We start from the raw sequence: 27750 nt of genomic DNA, 5'->3' as shown, positions 1-27750 counted from the left end.
TATTTATTTTGGTGTAATTAAAAAAAAAAATATAACTCAAGTTATGTAAGACCTCCACTTCACCTAGTCTTGACTTCCCCCTTTTAGAGTGCCAAACTCAAATTCCATCACACTCAACTTTTTCTAAAAAATTAAACATTAAAACCTAAACTCTATGTCCTTTACAATGGATTAAGATTACCTTCAAATAATAATGGAGAATTTTAGTTATTTAATATATTGAATTTGATGGGATAAGTTTATCACTATATTTAGGAGATAACGAGATTTATTTATTTACATCAAAATAAATAATAAAACTCAAAAAACTAGTTACATTAGCATCAAATTATACCAAAATAAATAAAAAAAAGTGCTTAAATTTAATTTTCAGAATGTATGAGTTACATCAAAACAAATAACGAGAAAATAACTAAAAATAACTTCGCTTCAGAGAAACTCAAACACCACTGCACTTGAGTTACGTTGGATCTAGAGATTTATCAGTCCAAACACCGCCTAAGTTGAACAAAAAAAGGGTTATTTGGCCAAAAGAAAAGTTTACTTCATCATTTCACAAATTATAATTTTTTAAAAGGTTAAATTAAAAAATTCCTAAGCTACTGCTTTATCTACCTTGACCCAAAGTCAAAGTGAACCTAGATTAGAGCTGTAAACGAGTGGAACACAAGTAGATTGGAGCCACCCAATTAAAGTATATAAAATATTAATACTAACTATTACTTATATTGTAATTTATATTATAATTTGCACTGGTTATTATAATTATAAATTTATTATAGCTCGTTCTTAGTATTACTCATTAGTGTTAAAATTTTAAGTCATGAAAACAAAGAATTTAAACTTTAAAAAAATTTAAATTTTGGCAAAAATGTATAAAACTTATCTGAACTATTGATTATTTTCAATTGGCTATTCAATCTTTCAAAATTTTATTTTTACTACTCCGTCTTTAAATTTGTTTGACCTCAGAAAGTCAACGGCACTTTAAGTTTAAAATTTAAATCTGTTGTTTGTCTTAAATATTTAGTTAGCATACTTCATGCAATTCTCGTCAGGTTTACTTTTTGTACTTCATGCAATTTTCGTAGCTGCAAATTCGTTAAAGTAATTATCGTGCATTTTAGAGTCAAAGTGCTGTTGATTGGATCAAATCAAACAAATTAAAGGTCAAAGAGTAAAATCAAATGGCTGAAAGGTCAAAAGTTTTCGACTCAAAATTATCCATAGTGCAGATAAGTTCTGTATAATTTTAGTACTAAAATGCATTTTGCAGATGATGGCAATTATTAAAAGCAAAAATACTGAGGAGCTATATTTGCACCCTCATTAAATTGTGGGCACTACATGTCATCCTCACAACAATGGGACAACACCATTGCATTCAATAATCCAGAATCATCCTAACAACATTGAGAGACAACACCACTGCATTCAATAATCCAGATATTAGCCTTTTTTCTAAGAGGTTCAGATGGCCTAACCAATATAAGTCAATTCCATTGCCCTCCTTGGAGGAAAGAAAATATAAATAAAAGAAAAGAGGGATTAGTTGACCAACAAATCTACACACACTTGGATCCAGCCTCAAAAACACCATGCAACTCAATTTACGAGCTTTCGCCCAAAATTTCACTTTGGTCCCCAACCTTTCAATCTTTGCAATATGGTCCCCAAAGGCCCTTATTTGTTTCAAAGAACCTTTCATCAAGGAATCTGTAAACTCAGACGGGAATTACGAGAGAGCACAAATAGATCTCCAGAATGTGACAACTTGTCCTAGTCAACGGACTTTTCAACGGAGGAGACCTGATTGCAGCAGCTAACAGCAGTTACAGAACTGATTAAAAAAAAAAAAAAATAGAAGTTCGGGGAGGAAACTGCAAACTTCAGTAAAGATGGGATATGAATGGTGCAACCGGTTGGATACGAAACGGTGCAATTTACCCTTCAACAAGCACACTCTCTCTAGTGTCGAGAGTTTAGTTCTTCGACATTTGCCTCCCTTATTGCAAGCACCTTGCTCTTGAATTCATTCCGTATGGTAGACGGGATGGATTCAGAATTTTCTGCCTCATGTAGGAAGGACTTGGTGTAAGAATCTCTTAATCATTTCATAGCTGGTGAAAGTAATAACAGCAGTCGGGGTAGTTCTCAGTAAGTTTGTGGCGCAGCCGCGGTAGAAGCCGGCGATGCCTTCATTCTTGAAGATTTTCTTTACACAATCAAACACACCAGTGTACCGGTCTGTGGTGTTACGTGCATGGCCTTGTTCTTGTAGCCTCGACCGTATAACCTGGCAAGCTTATCAGGACATGAGTTTGAGAGCATATTTCAATAGACTATAGGAAATGAGATAAAATAATGGTGCCGACAAACAGCGGGTACCTAAACCATGGGCCTTGGAAACAGGTGTCTGAACTTAAAAAAGCTAGCCTTTGATTTTGTTATCTCAGCGTTAGAAAACCTACTGTAGAAATTATTTCTGACACAGAGTGCATCTGTATATCTGTGCAACACACTGCCTTATCCCTCTGCCCCATCTCATAATTCCAGTGAACTACCTAACATTTAAATGGATTGAAGTGTGGGATAAAACAGAGTGCAGATTTCAGAGCAATGTAAGGATTCATGGATGCCTTGGGCGGAGGGTGAACAAATAGCATGCTGGGCCAGGTGAGATTTGAGCCTAGTTTGGGACTAAATTAAATTTGCTCAGCCTCGGCCCAGCCAAGTCCATATTTAAGCCAGGGCCAAGTGCCACATGATTTGGCTGGGCCAGGTGAAATAAACACATGTTCTGTTGGGCCAAGTCAACAAAAGAAACTAAGATCCGGGCCCAACCAGGATTTATCGGGTCTCTAATTTTTAGAGGGCCTCTTATTAATCCATCCGGTTCTCTAGGTGGTGCTGGGCCCTACCTGGTAAAAAGGGCCCGAGTGGACATGTTGGGCCAGATTTACTCGGGTCCAACCCAATGTAGGCAACAATTTCTTGAGCTATTTGGAGATAGAAGTGAGGGACTGAGAACTTCAGAGAGATCGAGTACTAAAATGTGAACTTCTGAAGTAAAGACACTTGTTTACAAACAGCCACAGGTGACCACCTTGCCTAATTAACAAAAAAATTAGTATGGAAGGCATACCTCATGAGGATATGTCGCTGTTGAGGCTATTATTTTAGACAGCGAAGAAGCCACAGCTACACGCCCGGGACTTAGCTTGTCAACCGTAGTGTTATCTGACAAATATTTGGAAGATCGAAGGCCCAGTAACATAAAGTAAAAAACCAAGAGAAAGAAAAAGGTTACAAACTCCAGTCCTCTGACAAAATGAAATAATTCATTACCTCTTTTGGCCAAGTGATATTTGAGCTTTTCATACGCTGGAAATTGGATAGCCACATGGCTAACCCCAGCTAAAGAAGGAAGAAGGCCACTGTTCACAAGAGAAACATAGCATGTAACAATGAGACTCAAACAAAGAGTTGGAAGAAGGTTACATGGAAATGGTTAAGATGCAACTGACCTGTAAAGCCCACGAATGCCCTCTTCTTGTGCAATCCTTCTTAAAGCAGATAACATGCTTCTATAGGGCACTACATCGTGCCTCATTCCTTGTGTCTAACACCAAAATACAAGAAAACTAGTCAATTAGGCATAACAACCCTTTCTACGCTATTACAACATGCCAAGAAGAACGGTGATAAGGTTCTGGAAAAGGTAGTACAGATCACTGACATTGTTATGCATGCAAGAAATTCCATTTTTACGCCAAGGGGGTGTTTGGTTCCTCGAAAGCTCTGGATAACTGTTTTTCTGGAAAAAAACTTTTTTGTGGAAAACACCATTTTTCAGTGTTTTTGTTTTCCAGATAAAAGAAAATCTAGAAAATGAAAACATTAGTTTTCCATGCAATCTAGAAAAAAGAGTTTTTCGAAAAAACTATTTTTTCTGGAAACCATAGATAGAAAAATATTTTCCAGCCGGAAAAGTATTTTCCAACCAGAAAACTATTTTCTAGGATATTTTTCGGGGAACCAAACACCCCCTAAGAGACGGTGCTCGTGAGGCTTCTTGCACTAGCAAAAAAGAACCATATTTTTACCAGAACTACTTTTGTCTCATCCCTAATAATATATACTACTTTTCACCCAACCAGAAGTTACAACCAATAACCCAACTCATCAACCAACTTCCACATCATCTTCTCAACATATAAAAACACTACTAATAATGCCCCAACTGCATAGGTCAATCAAATGGAGACCAAGGCTTTCATTTTTTTTCAAACAATCATCAGAAGAAAAAGAACGGAAATTGACTATGATATGGGCTGAATTTAATATTTGATAGATTACTTTTTCCTGGAAATTTCAGAATAATGTTAGACTGCACCATCTAGCCCTCAGCTATTGGACAACGCATATCCTATATTATGCTGCTTATGCCATGAGTTGGTATGAGATTTTTTGGCGTAATAGACTCCAAAGTCCAAAACCAGTGTATAGCCTGCTCATTAAGTATGAAAAATGAAGTAAAAAGCAATATCCGGTTGTCATATCCAATATTTGAGAAGTGCTGCATCCAACATTTACACTGCCAACTCAAGGTGCCTAGCCAGTCCACATAGGCGCTTTTTATCGCGCCACGTTAGTAGCTAAGATAGAGGGACACGATTCACTTTATTATGACGGTATAAATTGTATTAAAAAAAAAAATAAAAGAAGATTGCAATGGAGACATTGAAGGGATTAAAATATGGTGGAATGAGAAAGTCCAAGGAGCAATGTAATAGTAGGAACACTTCACATGGTGATATAATTGACGATGACTAGAAGGAACAGAGATGAAGGTAACGAATAATAAACGAATCACTTCCACAAATTATTTGATGGAAGCTGTGAAAGATGCTTAGCAGGATAAAATACTTATCTGCAGAAAAAGGACTGGAGTTCTCTAAGGTACACTATGAGTTCTCAGTTATAGTTGTTCTATGGAAAAGATGAAAATGATGGCCCCATCAAGATAGACAGAATTCCTATTGCAGTGTAGAAATACTTAGCGGAAGTAAAACTTGATACATAGCTAACTTGGCTAACCAACTTGTTTAACCAAATTCTCATGAAATTTGCAAATTGTTAGGATTTATAAACTTATGAATTGGCAACCTTGAAGTTGCCTCAGAGCACTCTCCGCATTTCACGTTCCATGGGGCCCGCTACAGTAAAGAAAAACATTTTAGAAAGCACGTGTGGGACCCACGTGCGTGCTAACGCACATTCCTCCTTTCCCTCTTCCCAGACATTGTACATCCTCCCCTTCCTCAACATCACCTTCTCCCGTACTTTTCCATTACCCTCTCCCATTTCCTTCTCTCTATTGCATTCTTCTTTGTAATCTTAACTCACCTCCGTAACAGCGCCTCCCTCTTCATCTTCTTCCTCGTCCTCGCCACCTGCTTCCTCCCCCTTTCGCTGCCTAGCACCACCTTCGCCGCCTCGCCACAAACCCTATATGGGAGAAGCTCCGTCGGCCTGACTGGGGCGCCACCACCGCTCTCCTCTTATCTTCTGCGGTCGTCGGTGCCACCTTTGTGAGAGGGTGGCTACATTAGAGATCATGCCTCTTCTTCGCCCTCGTAGATCTTAACACTAACCAACCTCCCCGACAACCATAGGGACCCCGCCAAGCCTTGTTGACTGGTTGCTACCGCCACCTTCGAAGTCCGGAGGTGGTGGATGAGCGGTGGTGTTTCGGTGCGTTGTTTAGCAAAATCGCCGGTAGAACGTGGGCTCTCATCGCGATGAGTTTCTGGCTGCGTGGTCACCTCGAAATCATCACCTAGCCCCGTTGGCTGGCTAACAGGGTCGCCTCGTGTGTTCGAAGGCAACAGGTGAGCGGCAGAGGCTTCCAGTGCCAAAGTGGACACTTTTGAAAGCTTAGAGCGGATTGGTCGACCGACAATGATCGAGTTGACCTTGGTGCTTGTGTTTGGTACCTGGACACTCAAATGGATGTATTTCAGGGCAGCGGGTAACTCACGGCATGAGTCGGTGTGTTTCGGGAAGTTTCGTGGGTCCCGCGGGCATCCCAGTGCGTTTTCGGGATCCCCGACGAGTTCGAGAGTCGGTTTTGGGAAATCGATCCCGCAGGTGGTTTTGGGTTTGTGAGCATTGTCTCTTGAGTTAGTAGGTTTGGTTTTTGACTCGATGGACCTGTCGTAGGTCCAGTTGATGGTTCTGCATACCGCGAGAGTTTGGTGCAGCTGTGACACATGTCGGTATTTCGATCCGAAGTCGGTTTAGTAGTGCACGCTCGGTGGTGTTCCCCTCATCTCTATCCTTTTGCTTACATATACTTGTCTATCAAGTACTTGAGCCTTTCACCACATGACTTCGACCTTACTCTACTTGGTGCATTCTCTCTTGCATTCATGACTTAGAGTAGAGTGGTAGTGACATTGATATACACCTTCTAGTTGATCTGAGTGGTCGGTGCCTATATACCCTTGTTGGTTCCTCCCTTCCATTCCAGGTGATCTTAGAGATACGAGTCGGGGCGAGGCGTGAGGCGCATACTTAGCGAGAGATAGAGGTCCTTACCCGTCATCTTTGTTGAATAATTAGAATCATTGTGGTTCAGTTTGATTTTGCTTTGGCTTTAGTTGGCGATGATGTTGTTTGAAATCTTAATGCGACGACCCGACCCGCTAGCAACAATAACTCGTTGGGCCAAAACCACAGGCCCAAAATACTGAAACCCAGTTATTATTTCTAATGTGTAGGCTTCATATATTCTAATCAGAATTACTTTCCCACCCGATGTGAGACTATTGGGGCGTTACAAACTCTCCCTGTTTAAACCCTGACGTCCTCGTTGGGTCCAAACCAGATCACAGATGCAGATCAGAATTACCAGGCGATGTGAGATTCTAGAGATAACTCCTACGGGTTCAAAAGGTGGCTCCCACCAAACCCATTGGTGTAGCACTTTGCCCCGTATAGCACTTAGCTCTCACACTTTCGACTGTTATTCGGCTCTGATACCAAGTGCAATGACCCGACCTGCTGGCAACAATAACTCGTTGGGCCCAAACCACCGGCCCAAAATACTTAAGCCCAGTTATTATTTCTAGTGTGTAGGCTTCATATATTCTAATCAGAATCAGTTTCCCACCCGATGTAGGACTATTGGTGCGTTACACTTAAATAAAGCTGTTTTGGAAACATCGTATGAATTTATGCAAAATGATTTTCTACTCGTGGTAGCTCGTTTTCAATGAATGAAAAATTTTCGTATGGGAAACAAGTTTTAAAAGATTTTTCGGCTTTTCGTGACTTCAGTATTTCAAAATAAGTTTTCGGTTGGGAAATGCTTTCAACTGATAGACGTGAATTTTGTAAAACATGTGATGTACAATTGTGAATGTAATTTGCGAATGATTGTGGTTGTGACTTGTACTATGTACGACGCCATGCAAATATAGGAGAAATTATGTTAGTGTGGATAGAGGATTCTTTATATTTGTGGCGGGTCTGTCATCCCTTGGATCAAGGAAAAAAAAAAAAAAAAAAATATTTGGGCTTTTCCGCTAACCTGTTGGCTTCAAATTGGCCCTCTTTTCAAACGGCTTATAAAAATAGACCCCGAGGCGTGACAGAAGTTCCGACTCTCCATAGAGCATTTAGAGAACTTCACCGAATCTCTTATCATTTTCCTGCAGATTTGGAATTTCCTCACTCGAATCATTNAAAAAAAAAAAAAAAAAAAAAAAAATATTTGGGCTTTTCCGCTAACCTGTTGGCTTCAAATTGGCCCTCTTTTCAAACGGCTTATAAAAATAGACCCCGAGGCGTGACAGAAGTTCCGACTCTCCATAGAGCATTTAGAGAACTTCACCGAATCTCTTATCATTTTCCTGCAGATTTGGAATTTCCTCACTCGAATCATTGAGGTAAGTTAGTTTCGTTCTTTCTACACCCTTTTATTGATCAAATCGCCGAATTGATGAAATTTAGTATTTCTTGTTTTGCTAGTACACTTGTTGATATTAGTGTTCCCTTAGTGGATTCCTACGTGGCGTGAGCCGAGAAGGGGTGCCTTGGAGGTTGATTCTTGTCGTTATGGGTTTAGCGATCCAAGATGGGTTCCGAGTCGTCGAAAATGACGAATTTCCTTCATGTCTATTTGCATGCACATGCATATGTATATGATCATATAGATGATAAAGGGCTATGTTAGCATGGACTTGAATGGAAGAATGACTTCCTAGCAAGAGTCTACGCGAGCAATGATTTATGCATGAGCACTAAGTCGAGTAGGCATGACATATGTATATATTTGTGGTTATATATGTTGATAGAGATGATATTAGCATGAATTGAGTCGAGGGTATGGATTTCAGCTTATTTACTTATAGATACTAATTTAGGCCATACTGTGTGAATTATAAGTCTAATAGTCGTGATATAGTGACTTGTTATCAATATCTCATATTGGATATTCTAGCTCAGATCGTGGGAGGCTAGTTGACATCTTATGCATAATGGTGAGTCATCTATTACCCATTTATATTGTACATGCCATAAATTAGGTGATAGAGGCCGTGGGTAGCGCAGCGGTAGTATGCAGATGTTTGAACATAGAGAGAGAATATGAATATTGCATTATGACATCTGATTTAGAGATTACTCTATGATTATGTTGAGGACATTGGATTGGGTACTTGTGATATGTTTGATCATCACATAGACCACAGCCTGCAAGGCCATATTGAGATTGACAGTGATACGTGCTATGATACTCGATAGGGGTCGCTCCCTCGAGTGCCGCTCAAAATGCTAGCCAGAGATAGCAGAGACAGTAGCCTATGTATTGCCGTCACACCTGCGGGAGTTTGTCAGCGCACTAGGTAGGCGCAGGCTTGACCGGATATACGAGTCGGCTGTTGTGATTGGGTACTCTTACAGCATTTGTTTATTAGTAATAGCATTGATGCATGCATTAATTATCTTCTTTCCTTCCTTTTTACTGCATGTATAGGGACATGATGGTTTAGTAGATATATATATATATATATATATATATATATATATATATATATCTGTTCCGATTATAGTCAGTTATTCATTCACTGTTCTTTCAATTATTCATTTACAGCATACTTTCCTATTCTTTCACTATTTTTGGCCTCTAGTAAACCTAGTGGGAAGGTCGTAGTTATAGTTGACTATACCCACTGGGAACTGCTGTTTAGTAGTTCTCACACCCTCTTGTGGTTTACTTCTAAAGGACATTTATACCAACAGTTGATCGAGGTAAGGGGAATCACACCGTAAATAGCATCTCCTACCTGTGTATATTCGTTGTAGTAGTCTTCCAGCTAGATATTTTTATCATGCTATACATCAGGACTGGCGACGGCCAGGGCCCTTTTATTTGTACATTTATCTTTCTGGTCAGTTGAGACTTCGGGATGTGGTACAGTGATGTATAATAATTATGTTTATAGTGCTCTGCTCTGATACATATAGTTCGTTTGTTTAGTGACTTTATTCTTGTTCTCGTGATTTGGAAAACTTTTAATTGTGATCTCTCGATTTGCCTTGTTATTATTCTGTTGTGTTGACGCTTTGTTCGGGTAGAGGAAACTTTGTCCGTTCGGCGGGTCTGTTGACGTCCCCGTGGGCTTCCGCTTTGGACTCGGGGCGTGACAGATTTGGAAGGGGCATAAGCTCATTGAAGGGGTTTTGGAAGCACCGCAGACCCTTCGCTCATCAAAGAGGTTTTGGGGCTACTACCATAGTCCCCCAAGTCGTTGTCAAAGATCTCGCGGAGGTCACCAGCCGTAGAAGGCACCAACTATGGGAGGTGGCATGAGACGTGAGGTGATCCCATGTGGGTAAATTTGTGAAAGTGAAGAAAGGTGAGTAGTATTTTTCCTTTTGCGTTGTTTGCTATGTAACTTTATTGGATTATGATTATTATGGTGCATAATTTGTTTTATTTTTGTTATTAATTTTACTTGTCTTATATTTAGATTAACTTGGTTAGAATTTTACTCGGTCTATGTAATTATAGCAACTATGAAGAAGATAGTAAATATAATGTTGAGAAATATCAAGTAACCATGTCTGATGTGATACTTTGTCGATATGACCAAATATTACAATTACAAGTGGATTATGTATTCATGTGAAAAGTTTTATGCTTACCTATTTAATTTGAATACAATGATGTTTTTTAATTTTTTGATGCAGCATATTAAATCAATTGTTTTTGTTAATATACTTCTCTTGGGGCATGTTTACTATTAACGAGCAAGGCTGGATGGCGATGAACTCTTATCTGCTGTTGTCAAGTCTGAAAACTCTCATGTTTATTTAGTCTGTTATAACTGTAAGTGGACAGTACATGAATGGCAGCACAAGGAACTGAGAAGAAGAAGGAAGAGCAGCAGCAGCACTAGCAGCAGTAGTGCATAATCAATGGCAAAAGAAAAATAGGAAGAGAAAAAGAAGAAGAAGAAGAAGAACAACCAGCAGCGAAGACGAAGAAGAAGAGTTACCACAAGCAGCAGTAAAAACCACAACACTAGCAGCAGTAGCAGTAGCAGTACAGCTTATGGCGAAAGAAGAAGAAGAAGAACCAGTAGCAACAGCAGCAACAGCACAAACAAAATCAATGGCAAGAGGAGGAGAAAACAGAAGACAGCACTAGCAGCATGTAAGCAGTAACGGCAGCAGCACTAGCAACAGTAGCAATGCAATGAACAGCAAAATAAGGAGCAGAAGAAAAAGAAAGAGAAGAAGAGAAAGTAGCAGTAGCAGCACTAACGGTACTAGCGACACAATCAATAGAAAATAAGAAGCTGAAGAAGAAGCAGCAGCAGCAGCACTACAAATCCTGTAGCATGCATCTATGGTACGATTGATTTTCCAAATATTTCTGATGTGTTAAGTTGTATATGAAACTTAAGACTATTAACTATGTGCTGTAATTATCTTATATACATAGATTTATTTTAATTTCAATTCTTTGTCATAGAATTTGCCAGGAACTACTTTGTTGGAGGTAGACAAGATTAAGTTGACTGAGGAACCTCTTATTTACACTGTTGGGCAGGTAATTTCCTCTATCACTGTTTGCACTAGACTTTTTTACCTCCAAGGTTTAGTTTCTACAATTACACTATAAGGTTTATCTCTTGGGTTCAATACCACTTTTTAGTGTAAATTTTTGCTGATTTGAAAGTCTCTTTTCACTGATATTTTATAAATTTTTATTGCAACAGTATTTACCAACCGCAACACGTCGGTGTATTTTTCAACTTTTTACTAATTACACTGCATATTTCATTATTATAAGGTTGATAAGAAGCTATTTCAAAGAGTTCTATGCACTAAAGATGGGAAAGACGGCACCATATTATTGATGGGGAAAACCCTGTGCTAAAAAAGGATGCTATATTGAGCCCAACATTTTAGCTTATATTAAGGTAATAAAATGGCAAGTTCAATAAAATTTCATTTTTGCTGAATGTTGTGCATTCTCTATCTCAATGTCTCTTAATACAGATGATAGAACATATATACAATTTTTCCGATTAGGAAATATCTCTGAAGAAAACATAATTCAGAATTTGCAGTGAAAATACCACAACAAATTACCACTTTTAGCATAAACCCTAAATTGTCAAAAATTCTCACACCTAATTACCGTGATTTAATAAATAAAGTTAAGCTATTTAGAAGTCAATTTTTTTTACATTTTTAGCCTCTATGCTTACTAAATCCATTATACAATTGGCCAAGAGAATAGGCTTATTGCGCAAGATGAAATATTTGGTCCAGTGTTGCCTGCTATGTCACGTAAGCTTCTCTTACTCTATTTGAAGAAAGCTACCTCATTTTTACTGAGTAAAAAAAAATTATTTTCATTAGCTGAACTAATATTTTAAGGAAAATGGGTATTTAGAGTTTAAAATTTTAATTTTTCAATCCTATCGAAATATTCTGTAGCCTAATAACATATTTGTATAAAAGAGGAAGCTAGCTATGAGCGTTAATAATAAAAAAAAAAGTGAAGAAACTTAAATAGCACTGCAAATTTGACAGCCAAATGGCGACTCTCGCATCTATTATTCCTTAAAAATGAGCAATGCCTACTATATATGCTCACTTAGATTAATTTCTTACCAACAACTGTTGAAAACTTTCTATGATATTATAGGTTGGCAATGCACTTGACAATCCAGTTTCATTAGAGAAGTTTCAATTTTGTTGTTCACTTGATATTGCCATTGTGGTGAAACTGGTAATGATATATGGCACCTAAAGTTTTGGCCAATGGGACTAGAATTAGGCTTCCCTGACAAATATTTGAATCTTTTAGCTACAACTTATTGCAGAATATAGTCATCCATACTCTGTGTTTATTACTATTTGGTATTCAAATAGTAATTTGTTTTTTTAATATCATGTTAGGTGTCTAATCTTTCAACATCAATAGAGGCCAACAGACAACAGCATAAGTTTTGTCATTTTCGTGAAACTCCTAGAGATATGTGGCATTTGATTTTTTGCGAATGCTACTATAATCAGACTTGCTCAAAAGATATTTATGTTATTTTATTCCTAACTATTAATACTCTTATTTTGTTTCTATTTAATATTAAATTCTCATTTATATTTCTTATATTGCGCTAGCTGTCTGATTTATTCTGTTATTCATGGTTTTTCCTTTTCTCCCATTGATTTTACTACAGTTGCTGCTAATATTGCTATGGTTTCTTTTTTTTCTTCTTTTTCTTCACCTACTTCTATTTTACTTCTGCCTTAATTTCAAACGATTCAGAACGCTGATTATGATATTGTTTTCATTGATTGGTAAGATATTTGTTTGATTCTATGGAATCAGCCTGCCGAACTCCTGTTTTTTCGACAACTTAGAATTGTTGCTGCAAGTTATCGCTTCTGCTTAGTTGTAATTGTCTCTTTGTTGCAACTTAAATTGGAAAATTTATTGCCCTATTGACAATTTTCCTTTATATGTAAATTTTAAAATGTTTATGAACACAATTAGAAGACATTCTGTGTGTCTAAATCTTTGGAGCTTAGTTGTCCTCAATCTCTATATAGATTCGTTTTCATTTTGCTGCCTTCCGTAAGGGAAAATTATTGCTATTAAATTTACTACTACTCCTACCACAACTGCCGATGTTTCTTCTTCTTCTTCTTTTTCTTCAGCTGCTGCTTTTACTATTTTCTTTTAAATTATTCAAAACGCTGATTATGATCTCATTTTCGTAATGGATTATATATTTGTTTGCTTTGATCTATCCCGATGTGCATCAATTACTTTTTAACTTGCAGCTTAGAGAGTTGCATGATATGCACATTATTTGATTTTGTGTTAGGTTTTTTTTTTTTTTTTTAATGTTTAGTTCTAGATTTACGATTTAGCTCTACGACCTTGATAATTACTTTTATCATGCCCTATCTCGACTTTCTTTGATAAGGTTTTATGTGACAATTGGCTAAATTTGGATGGCCTACGGAGAGATTTGCTTTTCCTTCCATTTTTATAAATGTTGTTTGTCAGACTTGCATTTTTAAATATCTGTTGATTATCTGAGATCTTAGATGAAAGATAATCATTTAGAGTCACCAAGATTTTTTTCAGCTAATCTAGATTTCAAAGGAAAAGCAAGTAATGCCAAAAAGATGTTCAAAACATTGAAGAAGAAACTTACGAGGATACGATTCCTAATAAATCTTAAAATGATTCAATGGATGAAATAATCTACAGATCCTATAGTATAATCAGCGTAAGCAAAATTTGTCAATGCATTTTACTATTTTCAGGCGTTCTTAATTCTTTCCATTGGCACACATCTGATGAATTTTCTTCTTTCATATGTTATGCTTTACTAATTGTTTTCCAGAAGTTTTTAGTCAAGCCGAGAAAAGTAAAGAATATGGAAAGGAAAAGGACCTTTTAGATAATGAACAACCCTCTTTGATTTTCTCACCCCTTTCACACCAATTCGAAAGAAATGGTCATAAAACTTTTACTATAAATTGCATTGAAGACATTGCATCATACGATGAAAAATAGTAGACATTACTACGAACTACGAAGGATTATACATATCAGTTTTTTGCAGTGTTCTGAGCTTAATTTTAGTCTTGAAATTATATGCACTTTGTATACATTCATATTTTGTTTTTCTTCCTATGTACTCCTCTGTTCTCATTGAATTCTTTCTTTTGTTATCTTCATCTCTTCAGTTCTCTCCTATACAATTGCCATCTTTCTATTCGCTTTTGTATATATTAATTTTACAAGTATCTGAGTAAGTCACATGTGAAATATAGGTCAAAACGGACGGATAATGCAATCACTGCACTATTTGCTTGATAAGGGCGTGGAAGCACATCAGCTTCTAGTGAAGTTGCTTCAGATTTTCTATTGTGTTGCACCCAAATGCAATTACGGGACTATTTGCTCGATGTAGTGGAAGACAGGACTCAAATCAGCCTGAAGTTGCTTCAATTTTTTTTTTTTTTTAAGTTCAATCAAACTATCAAATTATCAAGATTAGCCTGCCATTACATAACTTATATCGGCATTTTCAGAACCAAATACAGTGAGCAGAGGACAAATACCTTAATTTTCTGCCAGTTCATTTCTATTTGAATTAGAATTATGGACTGCCGTGCATAGCAGAAAGAAACCAAAAAAAGGCCTGATGATGTATGCAATAACCAATTGAAAAGGCTTGATTTTAAGGTTGGTAGAATTCAAGCTTTTCGTAAAAGTGGGATTGACTACTACATATGCAGGAACAGCATCAAAGGCATTTGAAAAGAAGCAATAGAATGACTTGCCACATCACAGATATGGTAAAAACATACTTGCAGCCTGGTTTTAACAACCCATAGTGGATTAGTTGTACATGCTGTTGCAGCTCCAGCACCTACTGCAGCCACAATATTAGCACCAAGTGAGAGTTGATCATTTCCTTCATCTGCATATGAACAAAGTAAGAAGAGTTGGTGCTAACACCACTTTGCTAAACAAATATTAGTTTTTTTTTTTCTGAAACTCTGCAATATATGCATACTTTTGGACCATTCTTTGTGCAATCCCTATAGTTTGATCTATGAAAGTGTTCCCTTTATTATCACTCTACAAATCATAATCCACTCCAAATGATCTGCCCATTTTAAGGAAAACCAACCCCATGCCTGTCATTTTTGTGTTAAAATAACGATATCAGGGGGTGTTTGGCTGGACAAATAAAACAAGTCAAAATTGTTTTCAACAAAATAGTAATTTTCATCGGGAAAAATATTGCATTTATTAGCATTTAATTTTCATAAATTGGAAATACTTTTCAGCAATACGTGTTTGGGTCGAAGGATAAGAAATTAAAAAGAGCAAAACAGAGTGAGGGAAGAGAGGTGTTTTCAGTTTTTAGTTTGCCCTTTCGCCCCAAAAAATCCAGAGAATGAAAACAAGTTGTTTTTCTTAAAATATCTAAAACTACTTTTCACACTGAAAAGTATTTTATGTAGGACCAAACAGTTGGAAAACTTCTTTTTGGCTTGGAAACTGTTTTCGGCTTCGAAACTAAACTATTTATGGGCCTTTTGCATCACCAATAAATCAGTCCCAAGATATTGTTATTTTTAAAGGTTTACATGTGTGAAATATTATTTGAAAGAAACTATTTTATTGCAGTGCAAAATCGTAATCATCATCAACGACATAAGATTATTAATTAGTAATTTAACAAATATAACCATGTTACCCATTAATTAAACCAAATTTGAACTTTTGAAAACATCTTTCTTGATCAAGAGTAATCGACAACTGATCGGAGAATATGTAAATAGGAAAGAAATATAAATAATTGCTTTTCTTAAAAAGGATACTATTCAAAATTTAATCCAGGTTTCAATCATTATAAACACTAATTCCTTTTACTCCATTTTAAATATGCTAAGAGCTAGAGGAATTCATTAAATTATACAAATACTGAAAACCGTAATAAATACAAATTACATTACATAATGGCTAAAGGAAACAAACCATGTGAACGAAGAAAGCTTTTCAGCTGATTATACACAGTAAAGTACACCTGCAATTGATTGAAAGCAATTAAGTGACAGTTACTCAATAAAATGACTTGATACAACAACAGAAGCTAAAGATGTGTACGTCCTCATAGAATTGCCTATGTTTGAGCTTATCTTTATATAAGATATGTTGGTTATCAACCGGTAATCTTGCACGATATCAACCTTTATTCATTTACAGTAACTCTAGCACCAGATGTTAGCTTTTCTGGGCAATTTCTTTATTGGCAGTTATAAGCGAAAGTGACAGCCCACAAGATTAACAATATGAGTGCTTATGCAGATCATTGTTTTCCTGGCACAAAACATATAAATATGCTTACACCTCTTTCCGATAAGCATTTCCCCTTCTTCAATTCAAGTTTACTTGTAACCATTAAACTAACGTTAATATATACTCCTAGTCTCCTAGGCTTATTTCCTACTAGATCAATCTTTCAGGTAACATGGTATCAGAGCTAATTCTGAACCCCTTCGTTATGTAAGGTCATGGGTTCAATCTCCACCTTTGACATTTAACACGTTAAATTTTCACATTATATAATGTGTTCATGCCTCACCTATCAATTTCATGTGCCTTTCAAACCCATCATGCACGTGAGTGAGAGTGTTAATGTGTATCCCTAGGCCCATTTCCTATTAAATCGATTTTTTGGGTAAAAACTAATCTAGCAAAATTTGTGTATTTTATGGTTAGTGTTAAAACTGTAATAAATGGTACAATTTAAGAAGGGTCCTTTCGGGGAAAAAAACCATATCTTCTTTAAGGCTTCTTTCAAACATAGAAACTTATAGCTCATGATGATCTAATTACAGCTAATCTTCATATTAGATTCTAACCCAAGTCCACTGTTCTATTATGTCCTCCTCTTCGGCCTTACCCTAGACCACCCCCAAGTCCACTATTCGTTTATGTCTTCTACTTCAATGACCTTATAGGCAATCCAATCGAACCACCATTTACTCCCCAATCATCACCAAGAAGGTGGATTGTCTTCTACTCTCTTTCTTCCTCAGATGTTCTCCTATATTTCTCTTCACCATAGCCATGAGTCAGACCTTTATTCCCTTTCTAGATTCATTAAAATGTCATAATAAATATCTATTGCTGTTGTATTCTTTCTTAATTTGTACCACTCTTCAATACCCAAAACTATGTATCCATCCTACTGATGGATGTTAATAATATTGGGTGTGAACTAATGCTTTGGCTCCAAGCACACAAAACTCTAACAATATCTTAACTTCATAAATTCTTCATAAGATTATTTTACAGTGAACTTCTGATCCAATTGGTTTATAATTAACAATTTTATGGATCTGAAATTCTGAATGTAGTTTTCTATAGTATTTAAATCTAGGTACATCTATGTCGTGCAATAGCTATTTGATTAGATCGAATTGAATTCTGTGAAGTGATCTCATTTAAAGTTGATTGGACCTATTATTCTAGGGGGTTTTTTTGCAAATAGCCCCCTGACAAATTTTATTTACAAAAATAACCCCGTCCAAAAATTATTTGCAAAAATGGCCCTGCCTCTGCCACGCCAGCGCCACGTCAGCGCCACGCGGGCAAGGCGGGCCCAGGTATTTAAGTTGAACACGGTGAACCATTCACCGTGTTTCAATACAAGATTTTTATATTGGACACGGTGAATGGTTCACCGTGTCCAATACAAATACCCCAACAATGGCTAAGTTGGAGGTATTTGTATTAGACACGGTAAACCATTCACCGTGTCCAATTATTTGTATTTGACACGGTGAATGGTTCACTGTGTCCAATACAAATATTTCGATCTTAGCTATTTTGTATTGGACACGGTGAATGGTTCACCGTGTCCAATACAAAAACTTTGTATTGAACACGGTGAATGGTTCACCGTGTCCAATACAAAAACTTTGTATTGAACACGGTGAATGGTTCACCGTGTCCAATACAAAAACTTTGTATTGAACACGGTGAATGGTTCACCGTGTTCAACTTAACCATCTGGCCCAGCCCCGCCCGCGTGGCGCTGACGTGGCGCTTGCGTGGCGGGGCCAGGGCCATTTTTGCAAATAAATTTTTGACAGGGCCAATTTAAAAAAAAAAATTGTAAGGGCGCTATTTGCAAAAAAAGCCCATTATTCTAGTTTGATTCTATCCAACAAGAAATGAATCAGTTTGAATTAATGATTCATGTGAAGCACTGAATTTTCCATTTAGAGACCAAACTATTATTTCGGAACTAGTAAGCCTTTTATAATCCAAATTATCACAACTCGGGATATGTGATTATATGAATGTTGATATTATGATTTTTTTAAAAAAAAAAAATTAGGTTCTAGTGACTAAGTAGATATTTCAAAAATTTTAACTATCTGATCAATTTAGTATCATCCAGAGGTAAGCACATGGATATCCTATAGTTATTTTCCACATGATACTATCAATGCAGAGAAACCTGGCAGAGCCATGATAAATCACCTATGCCTCACGGACACTTCTATAAGCCTCTATGTCAGACATCCGCGTGTCCATGTCGGACTTGTGTCCGAATGCGGACAAACCATAAGTGCGCGTTTGACACGGGTCTGTGATGCATTCCAATAATATATATATATATATATATAGTGTAAGATGATAAAGTTTTTGGCATTTTGATGAATGCATACAAATTTATTTTGGACAATATAAATAAATTATGTATGGTGGAGAATTTCTTTCCTTAAAATATATGAACTATTGATAAGAATTTTATTAACTTTCATTCAGATGAGAAATATAACAAAGTTTTAGCAAAATTAATTATTTTATATATAATAAATATAAATTATTATATTAATAATATTATATTTTATTGGCGGTGTCCATGCCATGCCCGTGTCCTAATTTTTTAGAAGTTGCCGAGTAGTTGTGTCTGAGTCATGTCGTGTCCCATGTCCTTGACGCCTAGTAAATCACCGCAGGAAACAATTTACTCCACTGATTGCTCTTGCAATTAAGATGCCATGGTAGACCTTAGGTTGTTTAATAATTAAGTGATGTAGCAAAAGAAAGCTTCAAGCATGTTCAAGAGATTGAAAAGCAAGGCAAATAATTATGCTTCCAGCATATTCAAGAGATCAAAAGGAAAAGAAATGAAAATATTCTACAACAATTTCTTTTTTACAAAAGAGGAATTATTTCAGTAAACTAGCTAATAGTAGTCTTACAACTATTCAACAATTTTGACATTCCTCAAACTTTTCAGGTTCGTCACTAGTGAAATGGCAGTTTGATATCGTTATTCTTAAAATTTTAAATCTGACACCTGATTGGTCTTGAATGATTCAACAAATCTTAATGCGAACTTGACTAGATGAGTTCATAAAACATAAGAAATCTATTAAACACACCAAAAATATGCTGACAATATCCACAATTTATACAAGAAATTGTGAAAAATAAATATAGGAGAACGTCATGTATTTCCATAGAGGAACAAACAATTATTCCAACAAATCACAAAGCACATTCTTGATCTAAATAAACTTCAATAGAAATGTAGTAACGTACTTCAATAACACAAATCACCCGTAAATCACATTAAAGCTGAAGCAGTTATGCCGCATATGACGTTTGCTCAATTAAGCAATAAATGCTGCAAAATATAGCATTTCAATCAACTAAAGGGCTTTCTCAGTTAACAATCACAAGAAACACATAAGTCTCCAATTGCTAAAAGGATAACGCAATCCAACTGATACCGTAGCATATAGGAAACTTATTCAAAGATCAAAAATGCCATCCAATACACACATCATCATACAAAAAAGAGTAGAGAAGAGATCAAAAAAGAACAACCTATTCCGATCACTGCGAAGGGAAACTCTATGAGAGTGATCCTATAAGAAGCTACCTCACTATCATGAGTCAAACAAACCCTAAAATCCAACATTCATATAATAAATTTCGTTGAATTAAATGAACTAATTAGTTATTAGTCATCACTTGTTTCAGTTTTTATTTAATAAAATTTTGATAAAATTGTTGAACCTGATAAGAGTCATTAATGAATTTGACAAAATGCTCAGTTTAACAAACTAGAATAACTTATTCTAAAAATTCAAAAGTTAAGAAGTGTCAATCAAAAGAAATAAAGTTGAAGGGGTCATTCAAATGTCCATAGTTGAGGGGGTCTCCATTCAGTTTTATTATAAAAGTATAAAAAATTCCCACTTTCCTTCAAGGCATGTTTGGTTGGCCGAAAGTAAAACACGAAAAGTAGCATTTTCAGAAAGTGACGTCTTCTCGATTATCCGGTTTACGAAAGTGAATATGAAAGTTAATTTACAAAAATGAGTTGGTAAAGTGAGTTAAACTATATCTCAATTATTTGACTTCCAAAGTAACCGAAAATTAAGAGCTTGTCTAAAAGATTATATTTGGTCTTAACTTTAATTTTTGAATTTATTTTTATGAATTTCAACCTAAATTTGAATCGAAATCATGAATTTAAGCATCTTGTCACTTGGTGAGATGTGGCTATTAGGGAACGTACAACAGTCCCTCAACTTCTATAGGAGAATGGCAATATCCACCGCAATACAGAAGAGTTTCTTCCACCTAGTTTGTATGGATTAGATCTATATGATCTTGAGGATTTTAATTGCATGAGCAATGATAGATTGAAGGCTGGTAGTCGGATAAAGATAAAATACAAAATAAGCAAATCAGTAAGCTAGAAAAAAACAAAAACTGATATATTTAAGGGCAGTTTCTAAATACAAGGGTATACGATACTCACTGTCCAAGTTGGAAGTAGTGCTACAATAGTTGGAGTAAGGCCACGATACAGTCCTTGAAAGCCTTCCGTTTTAATTATTTGATCCAAGCTCGAAATAATGATACTACCTAATTCGTCAAGTAAAGCGAATTACCAAATACTCTTTGGGAAAGAATAAGGAGGAGAGAGATCAGTATATGTTAGGCACTTGTATGAATACAACTGTTAATGCACATAAACATTCAAAGATATAAAAGAAGATAGTTGAATAAGTTCTTACTATTTTCCACTATTTCTATCAGTATAAGTCAGTTTCCTTTAAAGCCTTAAGTCTGTGTGCATGCGTGTGCAATGAAGAAGGACGAGTTGGAACCAAAATCAAGATAAGTAGATTTTTCGCATTTAGCAAGGATGCCATCGGAGAGCAATTTATAGGGGAAAATCATCGTGGGTAGGTTAGAAAGGGATTAGTAAGTGGTTTTATTCTGTGGTCAACGTCTGCAGCTTTCGCAGGATAAACAGGGAAGAACAGCAGTCAGAAAAGTTGTATATCACAGGAAGAACAACATACATAATGTTGTTTAGGGTCCAAAGGAAGAATTAGTAGCTTCTAAAGCTCTTTTGATCAGCCAATAACAGGAAAGAAATGTTGCAGCTTTTACAGTAGGGAAAACAGGATGAGAAGGACCGAGCTTTGGATCTGCTAAGGCTGTCAGAAGTCTTTAATAAGACGGTTAACTTTAGAACATACCACAACAACCTTACAAAGCGACAAAAATACACAGATTATATAACTTCCATCTTACATTATACTTGATTTCTCTGTTTGACGACAACATGATAGGTAACTACAACTTTCCTAGAAGAAGCATAAAGGGAGATATTTGTACATCAAACTGTCATGGAAATGAGTTTTATTACGATCATACCAATCCTCCATATTTACTTTGATCCTTCTGAAACTTTCAACCAAACTCTAGACGTTAAACTTCCAAATTCTCGAAATCACCGAAACTTTCAAAACCAAAACACCGGTAGCATGGAGCGAAACTCAAACCAAAACCTGCATGTTGAATTTCGGCTTGCTTCTATAGAAATTTAAATAATGCTGCTAAAGGAAGGGATGGATATGACAAAATGACAAAAATAACGTTGCTACTAAGTTCCAACGGAATTGTACCGAACTCAACTAGAGCTAACCTAACATGGCATGCCAAATAAAACAGTACCACCCATTCAAGAAACAGCGAAAAGCTTCATCACCTCGTAATCATATCGAACCGCAAAGCTTCGCCATTTGTGCAATTTTCACTATCTAGGATTCTTTCGGATCCTAGTTTTTCATCTCTCATTTGACTGGCACGGCGTAAGTTGGTAGAGCGTCAGACGTCTATTTTTGCCTAAAATCTAAAGCTAACTAACAACTAAGCCTGTGAAAGAGAACATAATGTGACACTTCTTTGCCCTGTAAATGCTGGATCTGCGAAGTTTAACTCCTTTTGGAACAAAACCTTAATTGGTTCTAATTGAATGTCATGAATAACTCACGGATTCAAAAATCACTGCTGGCAACAATCATCATAAATTGGAAGAAGAAGAATTGAAGAGCCATGAAAAAGGAAGAGGCCAACCTCGGCGGTGGGAGGGATGCATCCGGGGCAGCCCGTGGACCTGCAGCCTCGTCTTGATCACATCAAGAGGGCAGACAAAAGTGGCCGCTACGGCCCCTGCGCCACCATCAATTCAACTCAACTCAACCATGAACCTCAACTCTTGATCTAAACAAGAAGTTGGAGGAGAAGNTGCGAACAACGTCGAAACGGCATCAAAATCGTTAGATACTAATAGATATAGTCGGAATCTTGTAAATTCAGTTTTCTCACAGAAATTTCAGCTTACCCTCAGTTGGAACACCTTCCAAACTAGTCTCCCTGGTCACCAAATTAGCCTGAAGTGGTTCGAAAACCTACTGCGAAGGAACAAATCCAAACTGCATCAATTCGCTCCATTAATTCGCATATAGCTTCGAATTAGAGCATAACTCACTATTTATCTTCATCAAGTTTTAAAACAACTTTTCTCTGAGCTAAAGTAGGTAATTCACAGTCAAAATAACCTCTCATTACTGCTGTAAACAATTTCTAACTCAGTTGGAAGCAACAAAACTAAAAGGCGTCCAAATTCAATACTAAACCGTAAACTAGAGAGAAATCGAGTCGATTACCTCTCTAGAGCTGGGATTTAGCTTCCCCTGGTTGTAACCTCACAGCAACACAGCAAAACTCCTTCTCCCCACGTGCTAACAACTTCCCTTGAGCCCTCCAATCAGCGAGCAACGAGCGCGACGCGGAAACGGCGCAAAACGGCGACTTTTATGTCAAGGAAGAAAATTCTAGAGAGAGAAAGAAGTGAAGAGCTAAAAATCCTATTTTCCCTGAGCTTACAGGTGATAAGCATCCTCAGGGTCGAGCTGGGAGAGATAAGGATGGATAGATGAAGTGAAATGACCAAAATAGCCATGCTGCCACGCAGCTGCAGCGGCTGCTGCTTGCTGTACTGGTACAGGGTGATGGCTGTACCGGTACACAATGCAAAATTTTGAAAAAAAACTACAGCAATGCACTTTCTTGCTTTTAGCCGTCCAATCACTCTCTAACTTGTCCAAAAACGTGTCCAAGCCTTTTAGAATATGTAGGATAGTTCCATATTCCATTCCATACACTCGAACTCCTCAATTTGTACAAGTTCAGTGTATTACAAATACTATCTCTGTAATTTCGCATTTGTTCACTTTAGTATTCTGTGATTTAAAGTGTATCAACTTAGTATCCTATTGTTTTATTTTTATCTTTTCGTCAATTTTTTCGTTAATATTTCGTTAAATTATATACAAAAAACTTCAGATACCTACCTAGATTTATCGAATATTCACTTTAGTACAATTTAGTTTTAACTTTATCACTAATTTAGCGAAAAAAATTAGCATAATTGATAATAAAAAGATAAAAAGAAAACCACATGGCACTAAATTGATACACTTTAAATCTCGGGTGTCACGCCCCGTGATCGCCAATTTAGTCGGTTCGGACCCGTACACAGAGGCCAAACAAACAGAACCTACTCTGTTCGCCCAAGGCTCTACCACAACAACAATCAAACATATATAAAAAAATGCCCAGAAAAAATTTCAATATACATGGCTTACACGAGAGTAAGCAACACTAGCAAGTGAAAGTAAACTAACTAAATCATTCATACATTGTATCTTGATTACTTTAAATCAAATACAAAGTTTACATTGCGATTACATACATTCATTTTCCAACATATAGATACATTTGTCATATCTCAAAAGAATAATTTACATTTCCTTTAATCAACAATAAATAGATAAAATAAACAAGCTACAACTATACTCAATGGATGTCGCTATCTATCGACTGTCCCTGTCATGATCCTCAACCACCCTGCACTCGCTAGAACCTGCATGGTTAGTGGGGTGAGAACTACTGAAAGTTCCCAGTGAGTCCGGCTGTTGACCTCGCCAACTTACCCACTAGGTTTACTCAGGCATATGTAGGCAAGAAAGGTAAACAGATAGTAACCAAATGTAAATGTAACTACTACAATGCCTGTACAAAGCTGAAGAGAATAATATATAACTCATGTAGTTTATGCATGCATGCTATCATATACCATACCATTATCCAAGCAACTTAGTTAACCCCTGTGGTTAACTAACTACAACTCACAAACTAAATCCCTTTTCGTCGGGGAGAATTTCGCTACCAACCTGACAGGACTGACTACTGGGAATGTAACATATCGAAACCCGAAAGAGATAATTGAAATTTTAACCAAATTGGTTAAAATGTCAAAAGTAATGGTTGGGCGAGTTCCATTTAGCATTCCAACAAAATTGGAAGGGCTAAAAATGAGTTCTAAAGGAGTTAGATTGGTTTTGGCATCAAGCGGCGCGAAGTGGAGTCGAGTCAGAGCCAAAAACCAAGTTTGGAGCAAGTGTACCAGTACATGGGCGTATCTGTACCGGTACAGATACGCAGACTGAGAGATAGAGCTCTTGGGTTTGATTCTGGTTGAAAGTGTACCGGTACAAATCAAGTGTACTAGTACAAAACCTGCGAAACCGAGAGATCTGCTATCTGGTTTGGCCTCTCACAGTCGTGTAACCGATAACACCAAAGTGTACCGGTACAAACTAGGCCCGACAGCAGTTTGAAGTCTGCTGCAAATAAGAATTTTTGGGGGGGCTTAGTTGCTATTGTTACAACATGTAATATACCCCAAACACCTCCCCTCACAGCCAAACACCCTTACACTCTCTCTCTCTCATTTCTCTCACTTTCTCTCTCTTGAGAGCTCTCCAAGAGGTGGAGTTGGCGGAGATTGGAAGGAGAAAACTTGGGTTTTGGAGGCTTTGAAGGCTTTAGAAGCTCTCCTACAAGGAGGACTTGGGATAGCTTTGGCTAAGGTAAGGTTTTTATGAAAGCTTAAGGTTAGGGTTTAGTTTTATACCCTAGGGTTTGGGTTTTGGACCTCTAACTAAGTGTAGAAACTCTCTAGAGGCTTGAGCTCCATGAAAATCCATGGAAGCTCAAGGTCATCTTATGGTGAACTCCTAGGGTTTGTTTTAGATGCCCTAGAAATGGTTTGGGAAGGTTCTAACTTAGTTCCTACTGCTTCAACAAGCTCTTTTTTGCTTGTACAAGAGATCAAAATCTAGGATTTAATAGGTGCTATGTTAGGGCATCCCAAAGAGGGGTTTTGCCTAAGTTAGATTTTGATCTATTTTGATCATGTAGAAACCTAATTGAGGGTATTTTAAACGCGTTGGTGCGCTCGGTTCGATAATCCGACGAGTGTACACAAAGTTATTGAATAAAAAGCCTAATTTGGTTTCGTTATGTAACAGATCGCCGCAGCACGCGGAGTAGGGTTTCAAAAATTTTAAGAAATTCACCGTAGCATCCCTGCAACTGTTAGAGGTGGGTGGTGCATTCCAAGGACCTCGAAAATTCCTTTATGTCTAAAGTGTCATGTTTAAACATATATGTATATATTGAGCATGTTGCATAGTAGGGTTAATTAGAAACTTTTAGGGCATGATTGTGAGTTTAATTTCATGTGAAATACTTTTAAGAATGTGAGAATTGTAAACCCTATTTATGCATGACAAGTGACAAGAACCTAGAAGGGTTGATGAGTCTTGAACACTTAGAAAACAAGTGTGGCACGAGTCAAGAACATAACACTTAGAAAGCAAGTGTGGCATGAGTCCAAGAATATAGTAGTGTATATGATACTAGTGATAGTAAAGAACGCAAGAAAAAAAATGATTGAGACATTATGACATTTCAACCTTAAAGTTAATGGTCATATGAGCATGGTCTTCCTTAAAGTTAAGGAATGAATTAAACTTGGAATCCTCAATGTAGAATTGATCGTACTCACCTTTAGTCCTTGCTCGAGGGTGGTAGCTCCCCCCTCGAGCGATGAGCTCCGGAGTTGTCATCACTGGATCATAGCGTGTATCTCCCCAGAGGACGGTCCTATCGGGTATAGCGGGTATCTCCCCGATTATTAGGATTTTGGGCTGGTGAGTCTGTTGAGGGTGAAACCTACGGGTTAGCCAAGAGATTGGGTAAAGGAATTGTGATCTTGCATTCATTATGAGTATTATATCGAGTATCGCATTTTATATTGTTCAGGCATATTAGTTGCATTTGTTAGTTGGTTACTTTCTTTCTTCTATTCTATTATGCCTGATTAGACCTAGTGGGAAAGTCGACGTGGTTGGTTGCCGAACCCACTGGGAACTTTGTTGTAGTTCTCACACCACTATTTCCACAGAGCCGGGACCGAGCGAGGGGCTGACGATCGCAGTAAGGGCATCGCGCCCTAGGCAGAGACCGCCCGAGATGTTTTATTTTCATAGTTGCATACCCTTTTGATATATCATCTTTTGTATTTTGATGATTATAGTTGTTATATGAAAGGACATGAATGATGTAAAAGAATTTACTTAATATTAAATGTTATATTTTGGAGATATGAGATGTAAAAAGAAATGATGAAAAAGAATGTAAGTGTTTAAGTATGTGATTTAAATTTAATCATAGTACTTGTATGTGATTAGTTAGCTCTTTCACTTTGGCTATTGCTTGTCCTCGTGCAAGCCATTATATTTGCTTCCGCATGTGCAAGTTGGTACTCTATTTGTACAGGTTGTTAAGCCTTGGGCGGACAGGGGAGGCTCTGTCCGTTCGACGTCTATTCGACGCGCTCGAACCTGCCAAATAGGACCGGGTTCAGTGCATGACAGATATAATGGTATTAGAGCGTAAAGAACTAGAAGGCGAAAGTATAGGATGGACCTAGAGACCTTTAGGATTAGAATAACCTTAAGGATCTAGGAAATGTGAGTAACGTGGAACTAAACAATAGCGAAAGCTTGGATTGGGTTAATGTTAATATGTCTCTAATGTGGTTAGGGACTAAATTTAAGTTGATGTTTGTTTTCTTTTTCTTGTGTTGTGATCGGCGGCCGACGACATGATGCTTCGGAATGAAAATAAATACACTTATTGCTTTCGCCGGATTCGGTAAGTTTGAGTATATTGGTTAAGTAACTAATGTAAATTGCTTTGTTACAGGAAGCAATGGCACCTTGACCTCGTGAACGACCGCGAACAAGGTCGATGTCCGAGGAATCGAGAGCGGCTTCTGTGCAACCTGGAGCGGGTGGCGACGGGGAGCTTCGGGAGCAGATGGCCGCGCTGATTGACGTAGTGCGGCAGCAAGCGGAGTCTGTTCAGCGTCAAGGGGAGCAAAT

At 37.2% G+C, this 27750-nt stretch overlaps 1 protein-coding gene across 1 annotated transcript; it reads right to left on the bottom strand.

Annotated features, from left to right (window-relative positions):
- LOC109717577 (nicotinamide adenine dinucleotide transporter 2, mitochondrial-like) lies at nt 1366–22640 on the bottom strand (the record flags this gene model as incomplete). The annotated part of the gene is made up of 8 exons (XM_020243423.1): nt 1366–2296; nt 3146–3240; nt 3349–3437; nt 3528–3622; nt 14920–15032; nt 16100–16148; nt 20919–21025; nt 22529–22640. Coding segments are annotated over 8 exons (882 nt in total), but the record flags the coding sequence as incomplete, so codon positions are not given.

This window comes from Ananas comosus, linkage group 11, assembly GCF_001540865.1.
Source record: "Ananas comosus cultivar F153 linkage group 11, ASM154086v1, whole genome shotgun sequence".
NCBI classification, from domain to species: domain Eukaryota; kingdom Viridiplantae; phylum Streptophyta; class Magnoliopsida; order Poales; family Bromeliaceae; genus Ananas; species Ananas comosus.
The sequence above is the reverse complement of the archived record's forward strand: the minus strand, read 5'-3'. Positions and strand labels throughout refer to the sequence as shown.